At 41.6% G+C, this 22,602-nt stretch overlaps 1 protein-coding gene across 1 annotated transcript in view; it reads right to left on the bottom strand.

Annotated features, from left to right (window-relative positions):
* The window catches only part of ERC2 (ELKS/RAB6-interacting/CAST family member 2), a 976,082-nt gene that overhangs the window by 784,129 nt on the left and 169,351 nt on the right, over positions 1-22,602 (bottom strand). Inside the window, exon 3 of the mRNA XM_012805132.1 lies at positions 14,749-15,165. Within this exon, the coding sequence (XP_012660586.1) occupies positions 14,749-15,165 (417 nt within the window). The remainder of the gene's footprint in view (positions 1-14,748; positions 15,166-22,602) is intronic.

The raw sequence follows: 22,602 nt of genomic DNA, 5'->3' as shown, positions 1-22,602 counted from the left end.
TGTTTCATGCTTTCTTTCTCCAGCCATTTTCTATATACATCAAACGCTTTGCTCCCTTACTATCTGATAGTAAAGATGGAGAAGACACAATCTCGCCTCATGAGTTGTGCAGAGTTTTCACAGGAGGTAGGTGTGTGCAAGGTGCTGGTGATATTGAAGATGAGGATCACTTGACTCCTGCTCTCAGGGATGCACAGTCTTGAGATCAGATAGATATATAAATAATGGCAGACCAGCACTTACTGAGCACCTACTAAATGCCAAGCTTTACATGTATTTAATACGCATTACATTTAATTGATTCAAGCCTTAGAGATCAGATATTTCCCAGGCAAATTAATCACCTCTATACACCTCTGAAGCAATTCCAAAGGGGAACCAGGATGGTGGAGAAAAGGCTACCTTTGAGTTTGCACAGCTCAGTAAAAACACTTGTACCCCAACAAGTGACCTGTAAAATGCCACCAGGCAAGGTCTGATCCTGAAAAGAGAAGTCAGTGGTTTACACAGGGAGCATGGAACTGCTTTACAAGGAGACCAACTGGTGTAAAGGCAACTCTTGCTTATCTCTGCTCATGGTTCTTCATGGAAACATAAATGACATTCATTGATCCAAGCCCTGTGCAAAGTGCTTTGCATAGGTCATGTCCCTGGAGACCAAAGAATGAACTCATGCAGGTGAATGCAAAGATTTTGCAGGAGGCAGAGGACACTGCTCATTACAATTCTGTTAGGCCAGAAGCTCCGTAGCTTTGGTGGATCTCTTGCGAAAGTGCAGGACAGCAAAGACAATTAACCTCATAAAACAAGGCAGATGAAAATATGATGGGAAGAAAGTGATTAAGGTTAAAATAAAAGAGGAAAATCAACATATTAGGAGACATAATAAGATTTTAAATGAAGTCATAATAGAAACCAGATGAGAAACCTAAATAGAAAAGGAAAGTTTTAAAGAAAACAAACCAGAGAGGAGAGGAACTGGGTGGGAAGAAGAAGCTGGACGTTATTTTGACTTTCTACAAAACAGTAGATGGTACACTGGTTCTCATTTCTGCGGTCAAGTCCCCTGTGAGGTCTCAGGCAAGTTACTTAACTGCCCTGATTAAGTAATGGGACGATGTCAGCACCTGCGATGCACAGAGTTGTTCTGAGAAGTAACGGAGTACAGCACCGAGCTGTACTCTGCCCGCACCGGGTAACCTCCCATCAAACAGTGGTGCTGCTGCTGCTGAGGAGGATGGATGCTACTACCCAGCACTCCACCAGGACCTCCAAGACCAGCGTCCATGGGCCCTGTGAATATGATAAACCCACATGGACTCCCTGGGAGGCTGCTATGATTTGAGAAAATGAGGCCATTTGGGACCAACCTCCTTGAGTCCTCTATGCCATGGACAACAAAGCAAGGAGGCAGCATGCTAAGATTATCACAGCCCAGAAAAAGGGAAAAGATGACGAGCTTTCCAGAAAGTTTTTCCGTCCTCTGAAGAAGCCTGCGTCATCATGTCCTGGACACAGTCTTAGACACGCTCTCGAGGCACAAGCATCCCTGAATGTCCACTAAACTCCCATGACTACTCTCCCTGTACGAACTCCTAAGGAGGCATCATAACAATCCCCACTGAGGTTTGGGCCTGGTGGGTTTTTAAGGCATCTCAAGTTTCCAGGGTGCAATTGGCAAGGACTCAATCATTGTGCAGCATTCTGTCCTTCACAATAACAAAGGCTTGAGCCCTTAAAATTGTCTAACCCTTGACATGCATCATAAAAGTATGGCAACAGGGACCAGTGGCAGGAACACCACCGAGTATCATGAAGGTACGGTGTCGCACCTACATTAAGACTCATTTCTGCAATCCAAGGCACAGATTTTGCGTCTTCCTTGCTATGTGGTTACTGCCAGGATGACAAAGGCCTCCCCCACCCTTTCAAAAAAAATCACCTTACATTCTTATTTGGATATGGATCGGGAAAGCAACATTTTAAAGGAGATTATTTGTCTAAACCAGATTAATTTCCAGTGCACTAATAAACGCACACAGATGGTGAGGGAAGCTCTTGATTCCAGGTTGAAATGATTATATCGAAATAGGGTTTGTTTGTTTTTTTAAGCAACTCTTTAGAGAAATATTTTTAAGGCTGGCCGAGAGATACAGAAAGAAAGTGGCACTAACAAACCTAAAAGAAGTTACGTTTACAATGAATGGCACCTAATGTTGCTAAATAGGTTTCTGGGTGGAAGGTGTGTTAAACGTTGATAAAGCATTTCCTTGGTAAGTGACTGCTGGCCCCAGTGTGCGGCACTCAATAAACAAAAAAAAATCCTACCACAAATCTATAAGACTGTCTATAAGACAAGAAATTGGTTTTCTCCATTACTAACTTTTTATTTATTTTTTTAGCATTTTTTTATTTTTTATTAAGTCATATACACATAGATCATGAATACATTTATGCATATCCATTAATAACTTTTTAGAACAGACACTAACTAATTCACGCTGGCAGTCAAAATCTTCCCCATCAAATCCATCCTTGTGATCAGACTGAGGTCAAAGAAATACACAGGAAAAACAGAAAAACTCAAGTCTATAGAGAATAGAGGTGGGCAAACAACATCCTGAAAGTTTTAGAGTCAGGAAAAGAGAAAAAAACAGATAGAAAACTTGGTCAAGTGGGTCAAAAAATAAAGGTTTCATTTGCATAAAATTGATTTTTAATGTGATATGCATAAGTATTCACTGCTATTTTAACATTTGCCTTGAGATGCAATGGGACTCTGCCTGAGGCGAGATTTTTTCACAGCAATAATAAAAATATTTAATAGTACTTAGAGCAAAGCATGTGTGGTCATGACATTTTAAAAGGAGGGAAGAAAAGGTAATTCTGAACATCTGTACTGCATTTCCACATGATAAAACCACTGTACTCCAAAATTATTCTGCAGTTTGGTTGTGCTGAGAGGGGGGCGAGGGCAGTTCACCTAGAGAAATGTTTATTTAAAAAACAGAAAGGGAGATTCAAAGGCCATTTGGGGGCAAGCAGCCACAACAACCTTTATTGTACACTAAAACTGCCAATTAATAGTAAGAGTCTGGTAGTCAAAAAATGAGATTTATGTATCTTCTCAGATCCATAATTATTGGCCCCATAAATACACCTGAGAATCAAATTCTCTTTTATTTTCATAAAGTCCCAATCTTCCTATGTGGTATCTCAGATCACAATGCCGCTTCCAAAACCCCTCTTAGATTTCTTTTCCAGGATGTGCCTCATTTCTAGCCCTACGTTTTTTCTAAGAGGGAAAGAGTAAGAAGGGGAGGCAACTGGAGGAAGCCTCTCTCTCCTTCTCTCCCTCTGTCTCTCTCTCTCTCTGTCTTCACACACACACACACACACACCCCACTTCTGTCTCTTTTCAGGCTCAAACCCCCATCCCTTCCTCCCCTCAGCATCTCTGTTTCCTAGTTCAATCCCCTGCAGTCAGTCTTGGGGTGGGCCAAGTGCAAACAACATCCTATAGTCTGAACTTAAAGTTTTAGAGTCAGGAAAAGAGAAAAAAACAGATAGAAAACCTGGTCAAATGGGTCAAAAAATAAAAGTTTCGGGCAGCGCCTATGGCTCAAGGAGTAGGGTGCTGGCCTCACATACCGGAGGTGGCAGGTTCAAACCCAGCCCCAGCCAAAATAAAATAAAATAAAGGTTTCAATTACATAAAATTGAGGAATCCTGCTCTGGGCTGCTTCCTTAGTAAAACCTAGTTTCAAGCAGGTGGGGCTAAGAATTACTGTACTTGCCACAGCCCCAGGCCAGCCACCAGCAACCTGTGTCACTCAGTGAATACAGGCAGTTCACAGGCTGGGATGATTTTGCCTCCTCCCTCCCTCCCCAGGGGAGATATTCTACAATGTCTGGAGACACTTTTGTTGTTGTTGTGACAGTCTGGGGAAGGGTGGGGGCTCAGCTACCTACTAAATAGAGGTGGAGGATGCGCTCAGTGATACCCTACAGTACTAGGGCCAGCCCCCACCCCACACACACACACATACACAAAGAATCGTCCAGTCTTTCTCTAATACTAAAAATGCTCAAAGGTCTGGCAACCCAGCTCAGCCTCAGCCTGGAGGCAAGAAGAAAGGCAGAGGGTGGTACAGGACCTTTCAGCTGTCTCTTGACCAGGTTGTAGCTTACCTGATTAAGAACACTCTCCATGGCTCGGCACCCATAGCATAATGGTTATGGTGCCGGCCACATACACTGAGGCTGGCAGGTTCCAACCTGGCCAGGGCCAACTGCAACAAAAAAATAGTCAGGCATTGTGGCAGGCACCTGTAGTCCCAGCTACTGGGAGGCTGAGGCAAGAGAATTGCTTAAGCCCAAGAGTTTGAGCTATGATACCACGGCACTATACCGAGGGCAACATAATGAGACTCTGTCTCAAAAAAGAACACTCTCCATAAGAAAACCCAGCAAGTCCTTTGCACACTAATAATTACCACGTATAAATATGTTTTAACATGACCTGTATGTATACATAGGTAGTTTCTTTCCCAGGTCAGTTTCTTCAAAGTAAACATCATTATTTTTTTTTTATTATTTGCTACCTGATGACTGACTTCTATCACTTTTTCTTTTTTTCAGAATATTACAGGGGTACAATGTTTGCGTTACATGAATTGTTTTGTACAGTGTGAGTCAAAGTTGTAAGCGTGCCCCTCACCCAGATGGTGTGCACTGTACCCGTTAGGTATGATTTTACCCCTCCCCGTCAGTCCCTCCCACCTGCTTACTTTCTGTTGCGTTTTACCACCAAATGTGCACGTGGGTGTTGATCAATTAGTTCCAATTGAATAGTGAATGCATGTGGGGTTTGTTTTTCCATTTTTGCAAAACTTTACTTAGAAAAATGGTCTCCAGTTCCATCCAGGTTGTTGCAAAAGGTATCAGTTCACCATTTTTTTTATAGCTGAGTAGTAGTACTCCATGGTATGCATACACCATGATCTAAATGGGTAGTAAGTCTGATGTTTCATTCACCTTTCTTTCCTTTTTTTCTACAAACTACTCATATATAACTACTTTTGTTCTTTAGTGAGGATTTTATTCTTTATTTGTTACCGCTGCCTGAATGACAGCCTCCCCCAGTTCACATGGCTTTGTAACACTCTCTCCAAAAAGGTCCTTCAACCTATATGCCAAACTGAAAACACAATAAAGGACCCCATTTCACATCCAAGCCAGGGTGGGTAGCAGAATAGATACTGCTTTTCCAAATTTCAACAAATTAGTCCAATGAGATGAATACCTCTTAGGAGTTATAAATATAATTTTATAATAATATCTCACCATTGACATAGAAATAAACTCAAAATACCCAATGAAAACTAGATAAAAAGCAATGTCAGTTTGGGGAGTCAAGGCAATTCTTTCTGGCAATGTGGTAATTAAGAAATTAAAAAAAGAAAAAGAAAGCTGACTTTGAACAGATGAAATGGGAAAGGCCCCAATTCTAAGTGTCATCCTTAGTCTCTGCTCATAAAAATTCTTCCTGTTCCCTAAGAATTTATGGAGGTCCAAGTACTTTCATCTTCATGAGCTGAAAATGGAACAGAGACCCAGCCCTGGTGCTGCCTCTACGTGGCACTGTTTAATCTTTTTCCACTGCTCTGTGACCACTCAGATTTACAATCCCCAATTCACCAGGCCCTGACAAAATGTGACAAGAAAATGAATCAGAGAGTTTGCATTTTTTCTTTTGTTGCATTTATGGAGAAAATAACCCTGAGCAAGAAGGCAGAAGCCCAGAATCCTGGTCTCCAGTCTGCCCGGAAATCCCTGGCATCACCAAGGCGTGTTTAGGAACAAGGCACCTAGGACCAGCAGGGCCAAATTTTAATCCCAAAGCCATTGCTACTTTCTCTGAGAATCTGGACCAGTCACATCACCCTTCTGGGCCTCAACCTCCCCACCTGAGAGGCAGAAAACCTAGCCCCCATCTCAGAGTATCTCAGAGTAGTAGACGGCACTCCAGGGAAAGTGAGCTACCTGGGCTGATCTTAGTGAGTGCCCAGTAAATGCTACATGTCATCACTGCTTAACTTCTCTGAATCTTCTTGTCCTCTCAGGGCTGCTAGAAGCATCAGAGGAAATTATTAAAATAGAAAGTACTCTATAAACTACCAAGCTTCCTCCATGTGTAAGATATTAATGTTTCACTCAAGACAGACAGGACTGCAGTATAGCTGAGTCTGTCTCAACTTCCTATGGCTGCAGCTTGGAAAACACACTTAAAATATCCACAGCACCACCAGTACTTGGAGTCCTTTCTCACTACTGAGGATTTATTTGTGGGGCACTGTTTTTTTGTTTGGGGGAAAGAAGGTGTGAAACAGAGTCTCACTCTGTCATCCTGGGTAGAGTACCATGGCCTCAGCCTAGCTCACAGCAACCTCAAACTCCTGGGCTCAAGTGATCCTCTTGCCTCAGCCTCCTGAGTAGCTGAGACTACAGGCACCAACCACAATGCCTGGCTTATTTTTCTATTTTTAGTAGAGATGGGGTCTTGCTCTTGCTCAAGCTGCTCTCAGACTCCTGAGCTCATGCAATCCATCCGCCTTAGCCTCCCAAAGTGCTAGGATAACAGACGTGAATCACTGCACCCAGCCTGGAGCACTGTTTTACCAAATGACAATAATGATAAATTATATCAACTACCAGAAAAATCATTTTCAGAAAGCTGTCTCACCTAAGGTAAAGCAGGAGGATGAGGGTGACGAGAACAGCAATGTCTCCCTCTCCCAGCACAACCTCCTGACCTTCTCACCCTTCCCTGGTAACTCTCCCCTACCCCCACCCCATCACTTTCTTTTCTGAGTAGATTCCAAAATGCCTTGTGTCTGGTGGCTCCCTGGGGGCTCCACCAGTCCCTGTTACTATAAAAAGTAGCCAATGACAGTCATTAAAATGAGTATGCGGTAAAACCTAAATAATTTCAAATTAGCATCTAGTGTTCAAACTTTAAAGAATGTATTGGAATTTTAAAGACAGGGCAAATAATGTAAACAGAAATGAATATATTTCCTATGTCATCAGAAACTTGAGGGTAAAAATTATGCAACCCCACTTTTGGATATATTGCCAATCAGGGCCCAGAGTGAGCTCTTTTCTGTAAAGATGTTTCACTGGCATCTGTCCTACATGGAGCACGTGGAGAAAATAGAACTCAGTAAGAACAAGTGGACCCTGTCTCAAGCTGGCATCAGTCACTGAAAATTCCACATAATCTCTAAGGAGATTCCATATTCAAAATGAGGTTCTTACTCAGAAAAGAGGCACTAAGGAGAAGTATTGAGGTGAATGCGATGAGGAGTGTGACAAGGCACGCCTTAATAAAAGGGAGCCATAGTCAGAGAAGCCTTAGTACTTTGGGAAGAACTTCACAGTCACTTCTTAACCTTGGCTGGACAGTTGCACCAGGATTTTATCAAACTCAAGACATCCGATGTTTCTCCTCACCCTCAGACCCTCCCGCTGCCAACTCTTACCATTTATAGCACTGTCGTGCCATCTGCCCACAGAGAGGTCCGCAGGAGTTGTTTGTCCCTCAAAGCTCCTAGCACTCAGTTCTTAAGTTGCCATGGTCCAGCCTGCAGGTGGAGGTGACCTTTCCCTTCAACCTCCACAGCCACCACCCAGATTCAGACTCTTGGTCACCTGAACAACCACAGTATCCTTCTAACTTCTTCCTATCCAATCTACAAGTTGACCATCTTCTCTGGTCATGTCATTCTCCGGGGCAAATGCCTTCCAAGCCTCCCCAGAGCCTACGGAGTAAATGCCAATTCCCTGCATCTGGTACTTAGATCCTTCAGTGATCTGATCCTAAACTACCCTCTCAGCTTTATTCCCTTCTCCTCCTGAAAGGCAATGTGCAAACTATTCCAAACTCACCACACCCCAACCCACCACAGAACCCAGTCCCCTCTCTGTGGCTTGACTCAGCCATCTCTTCTCCCTGTGTGCTTCCCTACCACCCCCAGTTCTCTTTTACCTATGAAGACCAGCTCTGCCACGGATGAAGCCAGTCATTAGCTCCCTTGCCTCTATGCTGCCCAGCATCTGTGTACCATTCAAGCTCCCCTTCATGTACCACCCCAAGAAGCAGGAGCATGCAGTGGAGCCAACCACAAACTCTAGAGCCAGAATGCCCACTTCCTGATCAGGGCTCCAGCATTAGCTATGTGTGAATGGGAGGACTTACTTATCCCATTGTGCCTCAGTCTCCTTATCCATGTAATGAGGATGATGACAACAGAATTTACTTAGTGCAGCACCTGGCACAGAAGGAGCCTTGGTAAGTGTTGGCTGCTTCTCTCATTGTCCACCTGAATCTCTGCACAAGACCTCAAAATTGTCACTGCTGCTCCCAGAGCATCTTGCCTATGGATGCCCGACATATGCCCAATGATGTCCAACACGAATTGGATAAATGAAAGTAATTTTCAGTGAAAGTTACTCTGAAAGTTCCTGCTGCACTTCAAACACAGAGCCATGCTGGAGAAAACATAAAAGAACATGGAGCTTGTACAGTCGTTACGAACTTTTCCAATATTGTAAACTAAACTACGAAGCAATTCTCTAGATATTTTTAACCATTGTTTAACTCACAAAAATGTTCATTGAGCACCTACAGGCAATACTTGAGGTCTAGGAATACTGATGGAATGTACTGATCCCATAGGAAACTTATTTACTAGATTAAAATAGGGACCAACTATTCAAGTTCTGTAATATGTACAAGAAACAGCCTTTGTAGAAGATCATGTATATAAAATATATGTTTGGGAATATTTTCTGTAATAAGCTTTGTTGATAGAAATAGAGTATACTGAATCTGTAGAGTCAGAATTAGAAATGCATGCATCAGCGAAATCATGGCTCAGTCAGCAGAACTAGAGACAAGTGTGTGTTAAAGAGAACGAAGCCATACGGTTGTGAAGCGAGACTGGCGTAGCATTTAGAAGTCTGGGCAGAGATTATATAGGGAGATTTGAGCCATCAGTAACAGATCTAAAAGCTCAAAAACCTGTAGCTAACAGCCTTTGCTTTGGTAGATCTCCCAAATAAATAAATAAACCAGGAGACCAAGAAGTCAAGTTACCTGTTTCTCTTCTCTGCGCCCCAGAGCACGGAGGAAAGTCCAGGTCCTGTCTCCTGGGGGATTTCCTTGACCTGGGTGTTTAGCAACTGTGGTCCCCAATGACTTGGGTGATCTTCTGCCCTTGCTACCAAACAAAGGAAGGCTACCCAAAGGGATTAGCATAGGAGATCAATAGGATTAGCGGCAGAACATATATTCTTTCCCTTCAAGCATCTTATAGTGAGATAAGTCCAAAGACCCCTAACTCTCTTCTAAGGACCCATCAAGAAAAGATTAAGCAGAGTAAGCATAAGAGGATCCTGGTATATAAATCCCCCCCCCCTTTTTTTTCTTTAATGAGATCAGTAGTATTTTGGACACTCGAACACTAAAACCTTAAAATGGAACAGTATGTTCTTTGCAGAAAAAGCTAGAGAACAAGGTAAACTATTACCACATCAAGCAATGTCTTATCAAATTAACCTGTATCCACATGCATCAGACAACACTAGTGAGTCACAGTGAGTCTCAGCCAACCCTTGGCACATCGGCTGCAGTTTCTGGGCAATGGTTTTGATCTTCCAAATACGATGAGATCATAACCTTTTTGTTGTTGTCGTTTCCTGCCAGACAAAGCCGTGGTTTCACCCTCAGCCTTTTTGAGACCACTGAAAGACTAGACACTAAAGCAGCCCAACCCACCCCAGATGTAACTCCAGCCAATTTCAAATGTTCTAAACAATAGATGTGAGGTCCAGCACCTCTGCCTGAGAATGAATCAGGAAACCACTGGCACGCCATTCCCCACCAGCACACCACCGAGCCCCAACCTACTTGAACCGTGCATAAGGAGAAAGAAATCAGGAACATGCTGAACTTAAACCCTCAAGTACACTTTCAAGTCTGTTTTAGATTCATTTAAATTAACAGAGGTCAGGCAACTTCTTAGACAAGCTGAGTTATCCTCACCATTTTCATAACAAAAATGGTCAGATATATTTTTCAACTACAAAATTAAAAAATACCCCAACAGAAGTAAATTATAAAACGCAGTAGAGAATATGGAAACCACTTATGATAAACTTTGCCTTGCAGAATAACTAATGAAGGAAATTACCCAGTCACTTGGCAGTGGGAAACAACTATTTGTATATTATCACACACTTTGTAAGTCACAGATTTAAACCATTATTTTTATTTTCTAGCACATTTTTCAACCTTGTCTTACAAAGAACACCACAGCAGCAAGTCAAGTAAGAAAAGCAAGTCCAGTAAGTCTGAGAAGCTCTGCCTTCCGTGGTCCCCTTCTTGGACATGACTAATACACATCTGCATGTTCGAAAGTCTGAGGCTCCTGCAGTAAACTCTGCGGAATACAGCACTTCCCCAAGTTCATCTGGCACTGAAGCCCTTTTTCTCTCATAATATATATCAATGGCCCACAACATGGCTGCTCCTCTGAGCACACTGGGGGAAATTCTTCTGGAAAAGGGCCATAACAAAATGGTTTCAGAGCTGAGACTCTGAAGTCAACCTGACTCAAATATGTACACCAGCCTCTGCATCAGCTAGCTTCCTAATGTCGCTCGTCCCTCAGCTCCCCAGGTAAAATGGGAAATGTAATAGCACCTACCTCCCAGGCCACGGGCCCTTCCACCTCACTGGAATGGTCCTCTGACATCCTCCTGTGCTGGTTCCTTTTTGTCATTCAGACCTCAGTGCAGGAGGCCACCCCTCCCAAGAGGCCTTCTCTGACCACCCACTATGAATAGGCCCCACTCAGGTCCCTTCTGCTTTACCCTCTTCTTCTTTTCATAACATTTACCTAACTATAAAGTTATTATCTCTCCCTCCCCCCCAATAGAAAGCAAGCACCATGAAGCTAAACTTCACTGGTTATCATTGTAGTACTCAAGACAGAGCCTCAATGTGTATTCCTCCAATTAGTGAATAAAGGGATGGATGGATGGATGGATGGATGAGTGAGGTGGTTTGTGAGAATTCAGTATGAATGAATGTAAAGGGCTCTACATGGTACATGAAACATAAGCCTCCATACAGATCCTATTTTGGAAACATCTGATGAATCATGAGTGGTTAATGCACTCATAATCATAATTCTTCTGGTATTTAACTTTCTGACTCCATGGTCCCCCTCCTTGATGTATCAAGGTTAAACATTTCACAGCATTTATTCAGAGATGTGCTAGTAAATAGGCTGCAGGGAATGGACAGGGGAATGGAGGAGGTTGACCCTGAGAATAGCATTTACCAATCTGTATGGTGTACTCCAATATGACCCATTTCAAGCTGTCACTGGTTTAACAACAGGCCCATAACGTGCCTGAAAATTTGAGAAATAATTCTTGTAAGCCAATACAACTCTTCTCTTGGGAAGTGTCCCTCCAAAGCCTCCAAATATTGCCTAGTATAGTGGATCAGACCTATAATTCCAGCACTTTGGAAGGCTGAGTCAGGAGGATTGCTTGAGGTAGGAAGTTTAAGGCTACAGGGAGCTATGATGGTCCCACTGCACTACAGCCTGGGCAACAGACCAAGACTCCATCTCTAAGAAATTAAGGCACATACACACACCATCTAGCCTCCAAATCTTATTTGCTGAGTTCAAATTTAAAATGAGTTTTTTGCGAAGAGACACATTTTCCATATTCTCCCTCTTGATGAGCCAAAATAAGGGCTACTGATTTTGTTCTAATGGGCCACAGACCACAGAAATCAGTTGAATATGTTGGGCTGCATTATTTTTTTTTTGTACAAACACTGTGTGCTTTCAAACTGATGTTTAAGGGTCTAGACATGATCTATATTTATACCAGACCAATGTGAAAACAAACACAAGTTAAATTGTGTTTAGATTAATTTATTTTTTTTTTTTTTTTTTTTTTTTGAGATGGAGCCTCAAGCTATCCCCCTGGGTAGAGTGCCATGGCATCACACTCACAGCAACCTCCAACTCCTGGGCTCAAGCGAGTCTCCTGCCTCAGCCTCCCAAGTAGCTGGGACTACAGGCGCCTGCCACAACGCCTGGCCATTTTTTGGTTGCAGCCATCATTGTTGTTTGGCGGGCCCGGGCTGGGGATTCGAACCCGCCACCTTAGGTGTATGTGGCTGGCGCCTTAGCAGCTTTAGCCACAGGCACCGAGCCTTTAGATTAATTTAAATGGAGAGAGCCACTCAAGATACCATCTATGACTTACTACCAAGGAGCAGAGTCTAGTAAGAGAAGAGTGACTCCATCTTGACCATAAGATCTGAACATAGAGTGAGGGATGGTGCGGCAGATGGTAATTTCTCTGGCATCACACCCTTGTCAAACATGCCCTATCACCCCTTAGTACCCAAATAAAACAATAGCTTTTCCCAACTACAGTGATCCTCCAGAGAGGATCACACAAAAAATGTCAAAAGCCACAGTCAGTCTTCATGGCAGTAATAATATGCCAGCAACTATTGTTCCCCTTCTGTTAACTAGATGGGAGGTCTGTGGAGTAAATAGGGAACTGATTAGTTTTTGTTCTACTGTATTTGTTATCTGTTTAGGCAACAAATCACCCCAAATGCAGCAGCTTACACCAGCACACATTTATTATTTCATAGTTTCTGTGGATCAGGAATCCAGGAGGATTTATCTAGGTCCTCTCCTCCAGGATCTCTCACAGGCTGCAATCAAGGTGTCAATCCAGGTCCTGTCATCTCATCTGAAGGCTTGAATGGGGAAAGATCCACTTCCAAGCTCACTAAGTAGCTGTAGGAAGTTTTCTGGTTTTTTGCCTGTTGGACTGAATGCCTCCATTCTTTACTGGGTGTTGGCTCTCCGTTCCTTACCACATGGACCTCTCCACATGGCAGCTTGCTCCATCAAAGCACACAAGCTAAGAAGGCCAGTAGAGGCTTCTAGCAAGATGGAAGTAACAGTCTTATGTAACCTAAGCATGGAAGTGACATTGATTTTCCATTATTTTTTGCCATATTCTTTCATTTAAAAACTATTTGTGAGGATCAGCCAACAATCAAGGAAATAAATTTACCAAAAATGTATAAATCCCAAGAGGTAGAGATCATTGGAGGTCATTTTGTGAGTATGCCCACTACATCATCCCTTGGAATATAGATGGGAAGACCAGGCCCAATAAAACATCTCTTTGATGAAACCAAGCCCTGTAGTTTCCTAAACCTGCTGCTGAAGTCTAGTAAAAACAAAATAAGGAAGAATAAGAGTCATGGACATTAAGTCTAAAGACACGACAGCCCATTCAAATGTTCTAAGGAAATATAATCCACATCAAAAAAAAACTATGTGGGAGCATCTGCCTTTGAGCAAATTCTAACACGGAGCCAGGTCTTGTGACCAAGCAAACAAGTGACCCACAAGGAGAACTGCCCGTTGAAACAGGTATATTCATGCCAAGAAATCTCATTTGATCTCAAAGCAAATATCTTGTGGAATTTTTATTTATTGCTGTAGAATATTTTGAAAATATACTTAATGCCATTTTATTGCTTGCTATTTTCTGTGTGATCCATGTCACCTCACAGCAGTTTTGAATGCACAGTACTTTTAAGATCCATATTCACCACAGTGGCAAGGAACTGCTGTACAAATTTCCAACCTTGGCTGTCATCCACATTTTTCCTAAGCTCCACTCAACCACATGTTCTCAGATATCTAAGCATCCCAACACTGAATGGCAGTAGCAGGCCAGGACTGCCTCTGAAGGACTTCACATGATTGAATCTACTCTGGGCAAAACACATTCTCGGAAAACCTGAAACATTCTGTCCTAGATGAATGGAAATTCAGACAAAGATTATCTTAAACCTGAATGTTCAGAATTGGTCTGCGCATCATTCTTTCCAGAAACATCCATATGCTTCACTTTCTACAACTCCTCCTGCCAATTCGGTTATGAAAATATTTAAAGATTTATTGTGTTGCTAATCATCTATTTGTTTTCTTTTTCTTTAAAGAGATATTTGATAAACAATTTAATAATACTTTACTTAAAAGACTCTAACACTATAGCCACTTTTCGGGAAAGCATTTGTAAACCACCTTAGAGTTGACCCGTGCTGTGCATGCTTGGATCCTGAATCCCATGTTGAATAATAATGGAACAAATGTACAGTGAGCGGAGACAAAACTAATACAAAATTCCAGTTTAGGCTCGGTACCTATAGCTCAGTGGCTAGGGCGTCGGCCATATACACCAGGACTGGCAGGCTCAATCCCAGCCTGGGACTGCCAAACAGCAATGGCAACTACAACAAAAAAATAACTGGGCATTGTGGCAGGTGCCTGTAGTCCCAGCTACTCGGGAGGCTGAGGCAAGAGAATCGCTTAAGCCCAAGAGTTTGAGGCTGCTGTGAGCTATGATGCCACAGTACTCTACCAAGGGTGACATAATGAGACTGTATCAAAAAAAAAAAAAAATTCAAGTTTAACGGTTACAAGCAGACAGGTTATAAAGCAGATGACAAAGGGAAGTTTATTAAAGCTATAAGATATCTTCCAACCTGTGAAAATAACTCAGTAACATATTTTAACTTGTAAATTAAGGTAATGGGGGAGATAAAGTGAATGTTCTTACCTCCCTAAGATGTATGTTTTCCTTCTCTTTCTGGTCTAAAATCACTTCCAAGTGGCTGACCTGAGACTCGGCCTCCGCCATCCGCCGCGTCCGCTCATTGTCATCCTCCAGGCTTTTGGACGGTAAGCCTTTACTTTGCAACATCTCAAGAAGCTTTTTAATTGACTCATCTCGGGCATTGAGGGTCTGCTTCTGTGTTTCAATTCTCAGCTCCATTTCCTCCAATGTCTTCCTCAAAAGGAACAGCTCCTTAGCCTGCCTGTCGTGCTCGGCCTGGAGCCGCCGGAAGTTCTCCTCGGTCAACTCGATGGTGAAGTGCTCGGCCCCTCGGTTGCCGCTCTCTTGCTGCAGGAGGTGGTTGAGGTCTCTCTGGGTCCGCAGCTCATCCTGAAGGGCCTGGATAGTCAACTGCAGGTGCTGCAATGAGAAAGATGGAGCCGGAGAGGGGACAGAAGGGCGAACGTTAATAGAAATGCCGAGTGCTGCTCGCTGCCACCACACCATGAAGATGGAATGTTAATCATGAAGTCCGGGGGCCAGCCATGAAGTCCTCCACGGTGACTTCAGAAGCATGGGACAGCACATGGAGAGGGGGAAATTAATTCAATGATGCATTCTGAATGTCTCAGGAGAAGAGAAATGTACACATACACAGAAACAGTATATTAGTGTCAATCACAAGGGAAATTATACATCTACGGAGTTCTAATTAGGAAGTGGCAAGGGTTAGAGGGAAACTTTCACAAACACACCTTCTTTATGCCCACAACGCTCCAGACTCAGTATTCCTTGTTTCCCAAGGTGTTTGTTATTATATTGACCATTAGTTTCTATGATCGATGCTTATTAATTTAAAAATGAAAATAATAGCATCCACTACAAGTAGACACAAACAAGGACTTTATTTTTACAAATAAAGCTGTGAACAGGTTTAGTAAACAGGATTACTGCATCTGCAAGCAAAAGGGACTAAACGCAGGCACAGACAAACGCACGCAGACACACAAGGAGGTGAGACTGTGCAGAGCACAACGAGCCACAGAGAGTGGACAAACCTTGGTTCTTCTGGCATCCAGTAACTGAACAGCATGGGAAATGAAAAAAAAATGAAGCAAAAAATCAACACAAAGAAAAGTCCAGTGCAAGCAAAGGGTATTTAACAGAAAGAACTTAATCAACATAAAGTACCTCCACGGAAGAAAGAACAAAACAAACAAATAAAAAAAAAATTTCTAATTACAGCAAAGACCCGTAAGCTACACAGAATCTATAGCCTTGATGTTTGGTAGACATGAAAAAAAATAGAAAAGAAAAACCAAACATGAGTTTTATTCCACCTTTTGTTTTCCTAAATCTCACAGACCCAGGAACCCGAAGTCTTCGATGTATTAGCAAAGAGAAAAACACACACGTTCTTTCAGGTGGTCATTGTAAGCAGAGTGAAAACACCAGAGAAACACAATATTTGTCGGTTATGAGAAAAGAAACCTTTGCATGACGACAGTTGGTAAATTCAGCAATACTTTTCCCAAACCAGGGCAAACCCCCAGGCTGGTCAGAGAAGGCAGCCATAAGCCTGAATTTTTGTCGTAGGGACAGTCCAGCAGGCTTCCAAAGCTGCAGTTAGACATTCACCAAACATAATTCCGCCTGTGGATCAAACACAGTGTTAAGCACAGAAATCAAGAGGGACGTAAAACATAGCTCCTGTCTACAGGGAACTTGCAGTATTGTGAGGCATGACATAACTTATACTATGTGTAAGCAGGTGACATTCTCAAATCTTTCTGAAATCCCTTAGCTGACACTTTGAGGGGCTGAGATAATTTCTGAGCGTGGCACCCAAAACTAGCAGAAAGTGAGGCACCACCTTTAAGGGATGGTTCTTCACGGGAATCTGCTTCATCTTTCGTTTAAAAATGTCCATTGAGAAACTTCTAGAGCACAGGGAACAAGTACCCTCTTTCTCATCTGTGTGCCTCACAGGGCACTGAATGTAGAATAAGCAATTGGTATGTATTTAGTGATGGAGATTATAAATTTTTTAAATCAATGCTCTCCTAAAACATGTACAATTCGATGGTTTTTAGCATATTCACATAGTTGTGCATCCATCAACACAACAAATTTTTGAACATTACTTCAAAAAGAAATCTTTTACTCTTTAGCAGTCTCTCTCATCCCCCTCCCTGTCCTCTGGCCTTGGTAACCACTAATTTACTTTCTCTGTGTATGGAACTGCCTATTCTGAACATTTCACATCAATGAAATCATGCAATAAGTGGTTTATTTTGCTTAGCATATTTATTTATGCATATTATAATATGTATCAGTATTTCATTCCTTTCTAGGGCTGAATAATATTCCATTGAATGCATGTACCACATTTTATGTATCCAATCATCAGCTGACTCATATACAAATATTCATAGCAGCATTATTAACATTAACCCCAAAGTAGAAACAACTTGGTGAATGGGTAAATAAATTGGTGAATGGGTAAATAAAATGTGGCATATCAATATGAATTCAATGGGATATTATTTAGCCATAAAAAGGAATGAAACACCCACTATAACATGGATAAACCCTGAAAACATTATGCCATGGAAGAACTTGGTAAGAACAAAAAACCACATATCATATGATTCCACTGATGGGATGTCCAGAATAAGCAAATCCAGGCAGTGCCTATGGCTCAGAGGAGTAGGGTGCCGGGCCCATATGCCGGAGGTAGCAGGTTCAAAACTCAGCCCTGGCCAAAAACTGCAAAAAAAAAAGAAAAATTATACCAGAATAAGCAAATCCATAGGTTGAAAATAAATTAATGATTGCCAGCAGGGAAAGTGACTCTAAATGGCACAGGATTTCTTTTGGGGTGATAAAAATGTTCTCAAATTAGACAGGGATATAGGTTGCCAATATCTTTGGACTATGCTAAAAACCAATGAGTTTTACACTTTAAATGGGTGAACTGCATGTTATATAAATTTTATCTCAATAAACTGTCATCAAAAAATGTGAGGTGGGTCTATAAGGTAGTACAACCTTCCTCTACCAGGTCCCTCTCTCTAAACCATTTCAACAAAGTCCACAGGGACATCTACAGTCTTTAGTCCAGAGACGTGGGGCTGCACAGCCTCTCGGGAGTGTGCTCTGGCGACTGTCTCTGAGTCATTTAAATGTTCTTGAGAATGGCAAATCTTTGTCCTTCGGAAGTGGCTTAGATTTCGAAGACCGTCCAAGTTTATCTAGAAACAAACAAACATGATGAATTGGGATAATCAGAATGGAAATTATCTTCTCTGAAAGTGAACCAAAAATAAGACTGGTTTTCTTATGTGATTCAGAAACTGGCCAAAAGGAGATTCCAAAAAAATTGCCAAAATGCTTTGAGCACCGAGAGCAACATTTGAAGGACAACATTGCAAGGCAACTGTCCCTCTGGATAGGCAACTTCCCTATTGCCCTGATCCTCTCTTTCCACTTCTACAAATGGGATCATCATAAGGTCCACTCAAGGTTTCTGTGAAGAATGACTAAGAGAATGTAACAAGTGCCAGGTGAATAGTAAAGGAAATGGGAACATTAGGGAAGGAGGAAACAGGGAAGGGAGGGAAGAGGCTGGCAGAAATGAAGGAAGATAAGAAGAAGGAAGAGTAGGAAAGAAGAAAGGAATGGAGAGAAAATTGGTCCATTTATCCATTCAAAATATCACCTAGTATCTCCCTCATGTTTATATCAAAAAATACCAAAAAAGTCAGAAATAATCCATGCTCACAGCCCAAATGGACAAGTAAACTCTTAGTAGCAATACTCTACCATGAGAGTTATGACAGAAGCCATAACCAGGCAGCTAGGAACACAGAGAAGATGGGGCCCCAGCAAGGGCCACGTAAGGAAACATCCAAACCAAGGGACCAACACTGAGCTGTGTTTTACTTGAAGGGCAAATGAGAGTTATCCCTGTGAAGAAAGAGCAGAGGAAGTATGAAAACTCAGAGGTAAAGACAGATCAGATCTATTAGGGAACTGCAAAAGCAAAAATCTGCACAGCCTTTTCCCCATGCCATGCTGGTTCTATGCTCCTTTCATCCTTAAAGCCCCTGTGAGGTAGCCACTCTTATGATCCCCACTTGATGCATGAGAAAATGGGGAAAGAGAGGAAATAACTTCCTCCAGATCACCTACTCTTAACACCAGAACTAGAAATGAACCACACGAGAAAGGTAACTTATAGGCCAAACTCTACACTTAGACAATGAATATTATTAACAAATAGAATCCAGAAGTATTGAAAGAAGATACGATAATATAATGTGACCAAAATGGTTTCTTCTATAAATTAAAGGCTAGTTCAGCATTAGGAAAAGGATTCAATCGCCAACTATATTAACAGAGTAAAGAAGAAAAATTACAATCAGCTCAAGGTATAAAATCTCCATGTTTTTAAAAAATCTTAGTAAGCTAGAAATAGAAAATATCTTCTTTGACTAATAGAGTGTATCTATTGCAAACTGACAGTAAATATCATTCTTAATGGCAAATGTTAGATGCATTTCCTTTAAAATGAGGCATGAAATTGTGCCACTTCTAATCCACATTCTACTTGAGGCCTGAGTTAGAACAGTAAGACCAGAAAATAAGCAGAAGGAATAATAATTGAAAAGAAGAAAAATTCTAACATTATCAACTTAATTATGTGGTTATCTATTTAGAGACTCCATAAGAATCCGTAAATTATTATAAATAAAAAAATCATTTTCTTATTAATAGGGCACTAAAAAATGTAGCCATAGGCGAAGAACGGCAAACTTAACAATGTTAAAATTAGGAATTTCTTTTCATCAAGATACCATAAAGAGAGTGAAAAAAGATACCACAAATGAGAGATGATGTTTGCAATATATGAAAATGACAGAGGATTATTATCCAGAATATATGTAGAATTCCTACCAACTAATGAGAGACCAACAGTTAATAGAAAAATGCACAAATGAAATGAAAAGTCATTTCATAGGGGAAATATGACCAGCCAATAAGCATATGAAAAGATGTTCAACCTCATTAGTAATCAGAAAAAAATACATAAAAACTGCATTGAGAAACCATTTTATACTCCACTCCTTCAGCCAAACATACACACACACACACACACACACATACGTATTTTAACAATTATTATGATAAAAGCAGCAACAACAATATATCTAACAATAGCAAATATTACCAAGGACATGGATCAAAAGGAACTCCTAAAATCACTGCTAAGAAGGTAAACTGATGCAATCAGCCTTAATAAATGGTTATGTGTATATCCACCCAGAAATTTCACTCTTCAGTGCAAGCCTGAAGCAGTGAACAGCAAACTATGGCCTACACCACATGTGGCCTGTTGCTTGTTTTTATAAATGAAGTTTTAATGGAATACAGCCATGCCCACTCATTTACATATTATCTAAGCAGAGTTGAGTATAGCAGTAGATACTATATGACCCATGAAGTCTAAAATGTCTACCATCAGGCACTTTACAGAAGAAGTTTGCAGACCCCGCCCTAAAGAAATAATTTGCCCGTTAGCACAGTAGACACACATGAGAACATTTAGTAGAGCACCATTCCTAATAGCAAAAACTAGAAATAATCCATCGACAGGAAAACACACAAATACTCATAAGTAATGATATATACATGTGCTGAAATATGTATATTACACAAATTATAATATACACTTATACTATTAAGCAAGGAACAAATGGCAACCATATGGAACAGGAATTAATATTAAAATAACACTGAATGAAAGAAGTCAAAATAGAGAATATATGCAACATCATTCCACTTAGGAAGGTTCAAGGGCATGATTACCATAACTCAACAGGAACTGGGAGGAGGAATACACATATAATATCAACGGGATTGGTAATGCTTCCGGGGGAGGGGGAGGTAAGGGGGGTCTGGAATGTTTATATTAGTATTATACTTTGTAATTTACATACATGTTCTTTTGTATTGTCTACCAGCACATAATAATCTCCTTAGATGATTCCATGGGAGGAATACAGTATAATGTGTGTAACAGTTTAAAAACTCGGGAGCCAGCCTGTCTGGTTGCTATCCCAGCCCTGTCACTTTCTACCTGTGTCGTCTTGAGCAAGTTTCTTAGCATCTCTGAGTCTCAAATTCCTCATTTGTGAAATGGGTTTGAAAGAACTACCTTACATCATTGAGTACACATAAATTGTTCCTTCAATGGCACGTGTGAGCTCAGAATGTGCTAGGCATCACTCCCCATGTACCAGCAGGGCCTGTCTCCAGAGCCATCTTCCTGGCCCTGAGTGGTTCAGTCAGAGGCTAGAGCCAGGGCCCTCTGATACACTAGCTCTGCGGTGGAAGGACATTGAAGGCTTATTACAGCATCCAGACAGGCAGCAGTTCTACAGAGGGCAGCGGGGTGGGAGAGTATCTATGATCCTGAGGATTGGATGGGAAATCTCTGTACAGTGTTCCTCAAGTGACTTCACGAGGAGTCAGGGGCCAACTTCCATCCGCAGCACCTGACATCACCACCTTTCAGATCAAAGGTAAAGAAGCGGGCTCCGTCTCTGCCTCTCCTCTCAATCTTTCTCACACAGTGCACACTGACAGGGCAGAGAGGAAAGCACGGGTTTGAGGTCAACTGGCTGAGATTCTCTCAGTTAGCACAGCTCAGTTACTAGTCATCCATAAAATGTCAATCGAAGGATTCACTGCTGCCTCCTCCAGACACGGCCTCAACAAGAATGAGTCCCCAACTTCAAACCCTGGTAACACTGGGGCCAGAACACAAAGACCAGTGGGCTTCTTAACCAATCAGGCCACTGTGACAGTAAGCATCCCCTTGGCTTTTACCAGATTGTTTTCAATAGTGTTTCCCAAAGTATATTCCCCGGAACAGAATTCTGTAGGCTGTGAATATGTATTTTGTTAGGGGAGTCATGGAAAAAAAGGGAGTACATTATCATGTATCATGTATTCACTCCGTACGCACTGGCATGCCTGCACACATGAACACACATATACACAGAGAATAGTGTGTATATGTCTCAAGGACAGTTCCTAATTTTCCTTATACCTCAAATCTAGCATATAATAAGTATTCAATAAACAAGTGAATGAACTATAGAAAGAAAAATGATAGGACCAGAATGGACATTACCTCACTGGACAGTCAGCCCAGGGGAACAAGGTGAGGGGAAACAGGTTTCCATTCCCCTTTGCTCAGCTGTCGTTAGGCTGGGGGAGGGGTACAGAGAACTGTCTTTGCCCTCTGATTGCTCCGTCCTGTCCTTTCCCTCAAAATTCAAATGCTTCATATCCACCAGCTCACTCCTCTGACAATACTTCTCCAAAGCTGCCAACATTATGTCCACTTCACAAGAGGATAAATTGGGGTGGCTTAAGGGATTTAACTGCAATCACATCATTAACACATATGGGCCCAGGCCTGAAATGGAGACTTCCCCTGCTCTAAAAATACTACAGAACTTCATTTGCACAACTCCTATAAGCTCCCATATTCACTTAATTTGGGGGAAAAAAAAAAAAAAGAACAGTGAAAATATAAGAAACTAAGCTGTACTTGAGTTTATACGAAAAAGGGGGAAAAATACACTTTGCCTGAGCCGACATTTTAGAAGAGCAACTTCTAATAGCTACTGGAGTCACAATCTAATCCAGATTTCAGAATGTCTGAAACACAAAAAGGTAACTAGAATGAAAATACAATTATGTACATATGATGTGCATGGAACACACAATTATTTAAATAGGGACTAGCCAGATGTTTAGAATCTACTGTGTCTTATCCCCAAA

The sequence above is a fragment of the Otolemur garnettii genome, unplaced genomic scaffold (genome assembly GCF_000181295.1).
Source record: "Otolemur garnettii isolate 467f Iridium unplaced genomic scaffold, OtoGar3 scaffold00002, whole genome shotgun sequence".
Taxonomy (NCBI): Eukaryota; Metazoa; Chordata; class Mammalia; order Primates; family Galagidae; genus Otolemur; species Otolemur garnettii.
Note: the sequence above shows the minus strand (reverse complement) of the source record. Positions and strands in the feature narration are given on the sequence as shown.